Source organism: Bombina bombina, chromosome 4, assembly GCF_027579735.1.
Source record: "Bombina bombina isolate aBomBom1 chromosome 4, aBomBom1.pri, whole genome shotgun sequence".
Taxonomy (NCBI): domain Eukaryota; kingdom Metazoa; phylum Chordata; class Amphibia; order Anura; family Bombinatoridae; genus Bombina; species Bombina bombina.
In genome coordinates, this window is record NC_069502.1 from 690,342,780 (window position 1) to 690,353,378 (window position 10,599).

At 38.2% G+C, this 10,599-nt stretch overlaps 1 protein-coding gene across 2 annotated transcripts in view; it reads left to right on the top strand.

Annotated features, from left to right (window-relative positions):
• Window positions 1-9,341, top strand: part of RPF2 (ribosome production factor 2 homolog) — a 128,694-nt gene extending 119,353 nt beyond the window's left edge. For both annotated transcript variants that reach the window (XM_053710862.1, XM_053710861.1), the window contains exons 8-10: window positions 7,295-7,397; window positions 7,599-7,743; window positions 8,517-9,341. In XM_053710862.1, coding sequence (XP_053566837.1) covers window positions 7,295-7,397; window positions 7,599-7,743; window positions 8,517-8,699 — 431 coding nt within the window. In that variant the 3' untranslated portion in view covers window positions 8,700-9,341. The remainder of the gene's footprint in view (window positions 1-7,294; window positions 7,398-7,598; window positions 7,744-8,516) is intronic.
• Window positions 9,342-10,599: the final 1,258 nt, after the last annotated feature.

The following is a 10,599-nucleotide window of genomic DNA, read 5'->3' on the forward strand; positions in this document are numbered from 1 at the left end:
TTGTTTTTGGTTGCAATTTCTTCTGCTAGAAGAGTTTCAGAGTTATCTGCTCTGCAGTGTTCTCCGCCCTATCTGGTGTTCCATGCAGATAAGGTGGTTTTGCGTACTAAGCCTGGTTTTCTTCCGAAAGTTGTTTCCAACAAAAATATTAACCAGGAGATAGTTGTACCTTCTTTGTGTCCGAATCCAGTTTCAAAGAAGGAACGTACGTTACACAATTTGGACGTAGTCCGTGCTCTAAAATTCTATTTAGAGGCTACTAAAGATTTCAGACAAACATCTTCCTTGTTTGTTGTTTATTCTGGTAAAAGGAGAGGTCAAAAAGCGACTTCTACCTCTCTTTCCTTTTGGCTTAAAAGCATTATCCGATTGGCTTATGAGACTGCCGGACGGCAGCCTCCTGAAAGAATCACAGCTCACTCCACTAGGGCTGTGGCTTCCACATGGGCCTTAAAGAACGAGGCTTCTGTTGACCAGATATGTAAGGCAGCGACTTGGTCTTCACTGCACACTTTTGCCAAATTTTACAAATTTGATACTTTTGCTTCTTCGGAGGCTATTTTTGGGAGAAAGGTTTTGCAAGCCGTGGTGCCTTCCATTTAGGTGACCTGATTTGCTCCCTCCCTTCATCCGTGTCCTAAAGCTTTGGTATTGGTTCCCACAAGTAAGGATGACGCCGTGGACCGGACACACCAATGTTGGAGAAAACAGAATTTATGCTTACCTGATAAATTACTTTCTCCAACGGTGTGTCCGGTCCACGGCCCGCCCTGGTTTTTTAATCAGGTCTGATGAATTATTTTCTCTAACTACAGTCACCACGGTATCATATGATTTCTCCTATATATATTTCCTCCTGTCCGTCGGTCGAATGACTGGGGTGGGCGGAGCCTAGGAGGGATCATGTGACCAGCTTTGCTGGGACTCTTTGCCATTTCCTGTTGGGGAAGAGAATATCCCACAAGTAAGGATGACGCCGTGGACCGGACACACCGTTGGAGAAAGTAATTTATCAGGTAAGCATAAATTCTGTTTTGCCTTGACTCAGGATGTTCAACATTCCTTATTTTCAGACAGTCAGTTTCATATTTGGGATAATGCATTTGAATAAAACAATTTTTTTCTTACCTTAAAATTTGACTTTTCCCTGTGGGCTGAAAATGCTTCATTTTATTGCGTCATTCTTGGCGCGGACTTTTTTGGCGCAAAATTTTTTTTCTGTTTCCGGCGTCATACATGTCGCCGGAAGTTGCGTCATTTTTTACGTTCTTTTGCGCCAAAAATGTTGGCGTTCCGGATGTGGCGTCATTTTTTGGCGCCAAAAGCATTTAGGCGCCAAATAATGTGGGCGTCTTATTTGGCGCTAAAAAAATATGGGCGTCACTTTTGTCTCCACATTATTTAAGTCTCATTTTTTATTGCTTCTGGCTGCTAGAAGCTTGTTCACTGGCATTTTTTCCCATTCCTGAAACTGTCATTTAAGGAATTTGTTCATTTTTGCTTTATATGTTGTTTTTTCTATTACATATTGCAAGATGTCCCATGTTGAAGCTGAGTCAGAAGATACTTCTGGAAAATCGCTGCCTGGTGCTGGAGCTACCAAAGCTAAGTGTATCTGCTGTAAACTTTTGGTAGCTGTTCCTCCAGCTGTTTGTATTGAATGTCATGACAAACTTGTTAATGCAGATATTTCCTTTAGTAAAGTTACATTACCTGTTGCTGTTCCATCAACATCTAATACTCAGAGTGTTCCTGATAACATAAGAGATTTTGTTTCTAAATCCATTAAGAAGGCTATGTCTGTTATACCTCCTTCTAGTAAACGTAAAAAGTCTTTTAAAACTTCTCATTTTTCAGATGAATTTTTAAATGAACATCATCATTCTGATTCTGATAATGGCTCTTCTGGTTCAGAGGATTCTGTCTCAGAGGTTGATGCTGATAAATCTTCATATTTATTTAAAATGGAATTTATTCGTTCTTTACTTAAAGACGTCCTAATTGCATTAGAAATAGAGGATTCTGGTCCTCTTGATACTAAATCTAAACGTTTAGATAAGGTTTTTAAATCTCCTGTAGTTATTCCAGAAGTTTTTCCTGTTCCTGGTGCTATTTCTGAAGTAATTTCCAGGGAATGGAATAATTTGGGTAATTCATTTACTCCTTCTAAACGTTTTAAGCAATTATATCCTGTGCCATCTGACAGATTAGAATTTTGGGACAAAATCCCTAAGGTTGATGGGGCTGTCTCTACTCTTGCTAAGCGTACTACCATTCCTACGGCAGATGGTACTTCCTTTAGGGATCCTTTAGATAGGAAAATTGAATCCTTTCTAAGAAAAGCTTACTTGTGTTCAGGTAATCTTCTTAGACCTGCTATATCTTTGGCGGATGTTTCTGCAGCTTCAACTTTTTGGTTGGAAGCTTTAGTGCAACAAGTATCAGATCATAATTCTCATAGCATTATTATTCTTCTTCAACATGCTAATAATTTTATTTGTGATGCCATCTTTGATATCATTAGAGTTGATGTCAGGTATATGTCTCTAGCTATTTTAGCTAGAAGAGCTTTATGGCTTAAAACTTGGAATACTGATATGTCTTCTAAGTCTACTCTGCTTTCCCTTTCTTTCCAGGGTAATAAATTATTTGGTTCTCAGTTGGATTCTATTATCTCAACTGTTACTGGAGGGAAAGGAACTTTTTTACCACAGGATAAAAAATCGAAAGGTAAATTTAGGTCTAATAATCGTTTTCGTTCCTTTCGTCACAACAAGGAACAAAAGCCTGATCCTTCATCCTCAGGAGCGGTATCAGTTTGGAAACCATCTCCAGTCTGGAATAAATCCAAGCCTTTTAGAAAATCAAAGCCAGCTCCTAAGTCCACATGAAGGTGCGGCCCTCATTCCAGCTCAGCTGGTAGGGGGCAGATTACGTTTTTTCAAAGGAATTTGGATCAATTCCGTTCACAATCTTTGGATTCAGAATATTGTTTCAGAAGGGTACAGAATTGGCTTCAAGATAAGGCCTCCTGCAAAGAGATTTTTTCTTTCCCGTGTCCCAGTAAATCCAGCGAAGGCTCAAGCATTTCTGAAATGTTTCAGATCTAGAGTTGGCTGGAGTAATTATTCCAGTTCCAGTTCTGGAACAGGGACTGGGGTTTTATTCAAATCTCTTCATTGTACCAAAGAAGGAGAATTCCTTCAGACCAGTTCTGGATCTAAAAATATTGAATCGTTATGTAAGGATACCAACATTCAAAATGGTAACTGTAAGGACTATCCTGCCTTTTGTTCAGCAAGGGCATTATATGTCTACAATAGATTTACAGGATGCATATCTGCATATTCCGATTCATCCAGATCACTATCAGTTTCTGAGATTCTCGTTCCTAGACAAGCATTACCAGTTTGTGGCTCTGCCGTTTGGCCTAGCAACAGCTCCAAGAATTTTTACAAAGGTTCTCGGTGCCCTTCTGTCTGTAATCAGAGAACAGGGTATTGTGGTATTTCCTTATTTGGACGATATCTTGGTACTTGCTCAGTCTTCACATTTGGCAGAATCTCATACGAATCGACTTGTGTTGTTTCTTCAAGATCATGGTTGGAGGATCAATTTACTAAAAAGTTCATTGATTCCTCAGACAAGGGTAACCTTTTTGGGTTTCCAGATAGATTCAGTGTCCATGACTCTATCTTTGACAGACAAGAGACGTCTAAAATTGATATCAGCTTGTCGAAACCTTCAGTCGCAATCATTCCCTTCGGTAGCCTTATGCATGGAAATTCTAGGTCTTATGACTGCTGCATCGGACGCGATCCCCTTTACTCGTTTTCACATGCGACCTCTTCAGTTCTGTATGCTGAACCAGTGGTGCAGGGATTACACAAAGATATCTCAATTAATATCTTTAAAACCGATTGTACGACACTCTCTGACGTGGTGGACAGATCACCATCGTTTAGTTCAGGGGGCTTCTTTTGTTCTTCCGACCTGGACTGTAATCTCAACAGATGCAAGTCTTACAGGTTGGGGAGCTGTGTGGGGGTCTCTGACGGCACAAGGGGTTTGGGAATCTCAGGAGGTGAGATTACCGATCAATATTTTGGAACTCCGTGCAATTTTCAGAGCTCTTCAGTCTTGGCCTCTTCTAAAGAGAATCGTTCATTTGTTTTCAGACAGACAATGTCACAACTGTGGCATACATCAATCATCAAGGAGGGACTCACAGCCCTCTGGCTATGAAAGAAGTATCTCGAATTCTGGTTTGGGCAGAATCCAGCTCCTGTCTAGTTTCTGCGGTTCATATCCCAGGTATAGACAATTGGGAAGCGGATTATCTCAGTCGCCAAACGTTGCATCCGGGCGAATGGTCTCTTCACCCAGAGGTATTTCTTCTGATAAAGCTCTGAAAGGAGTGAAACGCGTAGAAAACCAGCACCACATAACACAATCTAAGGATTAACTACCTTTGTACAGAAGAATTATCAACCCGGGTTGTACTGCATTATTTTTATCCCCTGGCGGATACCCATAAAAAAGAGGTGGCGTGCACAGCACTAAGAGCAACCTCCAACTATAAGCAAACTACTAAGAATCGGACCGGATAACAACAGACTGACTGACAGGGACCCACGGAGGTTCCAATTGGCTGATCAGAGGCGAGCCCTCGAGGTGGAAACCGTGACGTCAGATTCTCGTGGAGCACACACGGAGTTGCCTGACAGAGACCGGCCTTTGGTAAAGTTGGCGTTAAGCATTTTAAGATAAAAATAAAGACGTTTTAACTTTTTAGCCTACCAAAATACAGATGAAGTAAAGATTTTCTATTGTGGGAATATTACATAGAACAGCAATCAAGATTATCTGTATATCTGACATCTGACTTTAGATATAGACATTGTATCTCGCAATTGGCAAGGTCCTAAGGAATGAACTTTTATTTGTACATAGTATCCAACGTTCAACTGGAATCCAGTCTTTATTTATAATAATTTTATACTGATTTTTTATTATGCAATTTTTTGGGAGACGTCCCTTTTAATTTTGTAATTTTGTTTCCTTGTCATCCTTTATGGTACATTAAATACATTATTAATCTATTAGAAGTCCTTGGTCATTATACACTTATCTCTTAGCTTTCAGTGGTATTTTTAGCTTTCCTAGCGCCCTTACTTTCCCTCTCACACTTGTTAATTTTTCACTATAGTAGCTTCAAGGATCTGCTATTTAGTTAAGGTGTTTAATACCCTACACTAAGCGCACTACCATCACCCACTACCTCACACGATATTTCTTCAGATTGTCCAAATGTGGGGACTTCCAGAAATAGATCTGATGGCCTCTCATCTAAACAAGAAACTTCCCAGGTATCTGTCCAGATCCAGGGATCCTCAAGCGGAAGCAGTGGATGCATTGTCACTTCCTTGGAAGTATCATCCTGCTTATATCTTTCCGCCTCTAGTTCTTCTTCCAAGAGTGATCTCCAAGATTCTGAAGGAATGCTCATTTGTTCTGCTGGTAGCTCCAGCATGGCCTCACAGGTTTTGGTATGCGGATCTTGTCCGGATGGCCTCTTGCCAACCGTGGACTCTTCCGTTAAGACCAGACCTTCTGTCGCAAGGTCCTTTTTTCCATCAGGATTTCAAATCCTTAAATTTAAAGGTATGGAGATTGAACGCTTGATTCTTAGTCAGAGGTTTCTCTGACTCTGTGATTAATACTATGTTACAGGCTCGTAAATCTGTATCTAGGGAGATATATTATAGAGTCTGGAAGACTTATATTTCTTGGTGTCTTTCTCATCATTTTTCCTGGCATTCTTTTAGAATTCCGAGAATTTTACAGTTTCTTCAGGATGGTTTGGAGAAAGGTTTGTCTGCAAGTTCCTTGAAAGGACAAATCTCTGCTCTTTCTGTTCTTTTTCACAGAAAGATTGCTAATCTTCCTGATATTCATTGTTTTGTACAAGCTTTGGTTCGTATTAAACCTGTCATTAAGTCAATTTCTCCTCCTTGGAGTTTGAATTTGGTTCTGGGGTCTCTTCAAGCTCTTCCGTTTGAACCTATGCATTCATTGGACATTAAATTACTTTCTTGGAAAGTTTTGTTCCTTTTGGCCATCTCTTCTGCCAGAAGAGTTTCTGAATTATCTGCTCTTTCTTGTGAGTCTCCTTTTCTGATTTTTCATCAGGATAAGGCGGTGTTGCGAACTTCTTTTGAATTTTTACCTAAGGTTGTGAATTCCAACAACATTAGTAGAGAAATTGTGGTTCCTTCATTATGTCCTAATCCTAAGAATTCTAAGGAGAAATCATTGCATTCTTTGGATGTAGTTAGAGCTTTGAAATATTATGTTGGAGCTACTAAGAATTTCCGAAAGACTTCTAGTCTATTTGTTATCTTTTCCGGTTCTAGGAAAGGTCAGAAGGCTTCTGCCATTTCTTTGGCATCTTGGTTGAAATCTTTAATTCATCATGCTTATGTCAAGTCGGGTAAAACTCTGCCTCAAAAGGATTACAGCTCATTCTACTAGGTCAGTTTCTACTTCCTGGGTGTTTAGGAATGAAGCTTCGGTTGATCAGATTTGCAAAGCAGCAACTTGGTCTTCTTTGCATACTTTTACTAAATTCTACCATTTTGATGTGTTTTCTTCTTCTGAAGCTGTTTTTGGTAGAAAAGTACTTCAGGCAGCTGTTTCAGTTTGAATCTTCTGCTTATGTTTTCAGTTTTTTTCATTATAAAATGTAATCTTTATTTTGGGTGTGGATTATTTTTCAGCGGAATTGGCTGTCTTTATTTTATCCCTCCCTCTCTAGTGACTCTTGCGTGGAAAGATCCACATCTTGGGTAGTCATTATCCCATACGTCACTAGCTCATGGACTCTTGCTAATTACATGAAAGAAAACATAATTTATGTAAGAACTTACCTGATAAATTCATTTCTTTCATATTAGCAAGAGTCCATGAGGCCCACCCTTTTTGTGGTGGTTATGATTTTTTTGTATAAAGCACAATTATTCCAATTCCTTATTTTTTATGCTTTCGCGCTTTTTTCTTATCACCCCACTTCTTGGCTATTCGTTAAACTGATTTGTGGGTGTGGTGAGGGGTGTATTTGTAGGCATTTTGAGGTTTGGGAAACTTTGCCCCTCCTGGTAGGAATGTATATCCCATACGTCACTAGCTCATGGACTCTTGCTAATATGAAAGAAATGAATTTATCAGGTAAGTTCTTACATAAATTATGTTTTTTTAGGTTTAACAGCGAATATCCTTTTTTTTCTGATGTTAGATTTCTTCAGAGGACCGACTGTCTCTGGTATTCGCCTTGCTGGTTTGGAGCACGTCTTACATTTTACAGCAGTGGAGGGAAAGGTCTTATTGCGTAGCTACAAGTAAGAATCACATGTATCAACTTAACAGTTGACATATTTGTTTTAAATATCTCCTATGCAATAATTTTCCGAATATTTTTGTCCAGAAAAAAAGTAGTAGATTTATACTCGTGATACTTACACATGAACTAAATAAAGAGTCTACATTTGTCCTTTTTATTTTATTTACTATTATTATTTTTTTCCATTTATAAAATTAAGGGTATTAATGAAGAAATCTGGATGTAGGACACCAAGAATTGAGCTTGAAGACATGGGTCCTTCCTTTGATTTTGTTGTAAGAAGAACTCACCTGGCTTCAGATGACCTTTATAAACTGGCCATGAAACGTCCTAAAGCTCTTAAGGTACTTAACATAGACTGTAGGCATGAAGAAGAAGAAGAATCACATATTGCACACAGAAATCGATTACAGCGACTTCTTCCTTTCAAATAAATGTATATTTCTACTCAGAATTCAAATGTTTAAAGGAACACTGAACCCAATTTTTTTTTTCTTTCATGATTCAGATAGAGCATGCAATTTTAAGCAACTTTCTAATTTACTCCTATAATCAATTTTTCTTTGTTCTCTTGCTATCTTTATTTAAAAAAGAAGGCATCTAAGTTTTTTTTTTTAGTTCAGTACTCCGGACAGCACTTTTTTATTGGTGGATGAATTTATCCACCAATCAGCAAGGACAACCCAGGTTGTTCACCAAAAATGGGCCGGCATCTAAACTTACATTCTTGCATTTCAAATAAAGATGCCAAGAGAATAAAGAAAATTTGATAATAGGAGTAAATTAGAAAGTTGCTTAAAATTGCATGCTCTATCTGAATCATGAAAGAAAAAATTTGGGTTCAGTGTCCCTTTAAACCTGTACTTTGTTAATCATTTGTTTGCTGTTTATTAGTAATAAGTCCACTGCTTTTGCTGTGCCATCTAATATGGCAAAATCTGCAATTTTTTGTGACATTGTAGAACTAATTACAGTAGATAAAAATGTTCAGTATCTGGGAAAAAAACTTTGTTGAAGCTCATTCTTTATGTAGTAAGAAATACGTACTAGGTACAACATCTATGAATATATTATAATTGTTAATTGAATTTTATCATTTCTATTTTTCCCTTTTCAGGCAAAGAAAAAGAAGAATATCTCTCATGATACTTTTGGCACAAAATATGGCCGTATCCATATGCAAAAGCAGGACCTAAGTAAATTGAGGACTCGCAAGGTTAAAGGACTAAAGAAGAGACGAGCAGAAAAGATGGCAACAGAGGCTGAAGACATAAATGCAAAGAAGATAAAGCAGAATTAGTCAGATGAGTGTTGGCACTCGTCATTATTAATACCAGATGCTTTTGCAAAGCATTTATATAAAAATATGCTCTGTGACTGGACTCTTGTTGATTGACTGTTCCCAGGTGACATCTGGGTCAACTATAAACAAAAAACATGCAGCACAATTCTGAGAAAAAATTATTTTATGTGATTCTCTGATCCATTTAAAACTTATTTCTGGTTTGTCTTACTGGATTTTGAGAACATTCTAATACCTCCAGATGGTAAAGGAATATATGCAAACAATTTATTATACACATTTCAAACACCTGTATACATGTACATGATTATTAAAGGAATGTGTCATTTTGTCTTGAAAATCACATAAAGGTAAATGATGCACAGGCACGCTATGTTTTATATATATTACTATAGTTTACAAGTCATAGGAAAACTTTACTGGCCCACTTAATGTTCAATTAAGGGGGGTGCCTATTATTGTATAGTATAATAATGTACTCTGTTAGCATGTGTTCCACTGGATATTGACAGCTGTGCATATGGTTATATGGTAAATCTTTAGTGTGTAAATTAACACTTAGATATGTTTTGCAGCCTTCTGTAAAGAACCCCATGTTGATCAACTGATAGAAAAAATAAAGGTGTAATCTAACTTTTACTGACGCTATATCATTGTCATGTTTCAATATGAATTTTCTCCAGAACTTTACTGTACATAAACCATTTGAGACAAATCACTTTGTTCAATCTTTATAAACATGAAGCCTAAACAGTGTGTTCAAGAAGAAAAAGGGTCTTAAAGATGAGGTCTTTATTCCAGTTATGTGTTTGCTTTTTCTCCAACATAGGTGTGTCCGGTCCACGGCGTCATCCTTACTTGTGGGATATTCTCTTCCCCAACAGGAAATGGCAAAGAGCCCAGCAAAGCTGGTCACATGATCCCTCCTAGGCTCCGCCTACCCCAGTCATTCTCTTTGCCGTTGTACAGGCAACATCTCCACGGAGATGGCTTAGAGTTTTTTAGTGTTTAACTGTAGTTTTTATTATTCAATCAAGAGTTTGTTATTTTGAAATAGTGCTGGTATGTACTATTTACTCAGAAACAGAAAAGAGATGAAGATTTCTGTTTGTATGAGGAAAATGATTTTAGCAACCGTCACTAAAATCCATGGCTGTTCCACACAGGACTGTTGAGAGCAATTAACTTCAGTTGGGGGAACAGTGTGCAGTCTCTTGCTGCTTGAGGTATGACACATTCTAACAAGACGATGTAATGCTGGAAGCTGTCATTTTCCCTATGGGATCCGGTAAGCCATGTTTATTCAGCAAGTAAATAAGGGCTTCACAAGGGCTTATTAAGACTGTAGACTTTTTCTGGGCTAAATCGATTCATTATTAACACATATTTAGCCTTGAGGAATCATTTTATCTGGGTATTTTGATATAATAATATCGGCAGGCACTGTATTAGACACCTTATTCTTTAGGGGCTTTCCCAAAGCATAAGCAGAGCCTCATTTTCGCGCCGGTGTTGCGCACTTGTTTTTGAGAGGCATGGCATGCAGTCGCATGTGAGAGGAGCTCTGATACTTAGAAAAGACTTTCTGAAGGCGTCATTTGGTATCGTATTCCCCTTTGGGCTTGGTTGGGTCTCAGCAAAGCAGATACCAGGGACTGTAAAGGGGTTAAAGTTCAAAACGGCTCCGGTTCCGTTATTTTAAGGGTTAAAGCTCCCAAATTTGGTGTGCAATACTTTTAAGGCTTTAAGACACTGTGGTGAAAATTTGGTGAATTTTGAACAATTCCTTCATGTTTTTTCGCAATTGCAGTAATAAAGTGTGTTCAGTTTAAAATTTTAAAGTGACAGTAACGGTTTTATTTTAAAACGTTTTTTGTACTTTGTTATCAAGTTTATG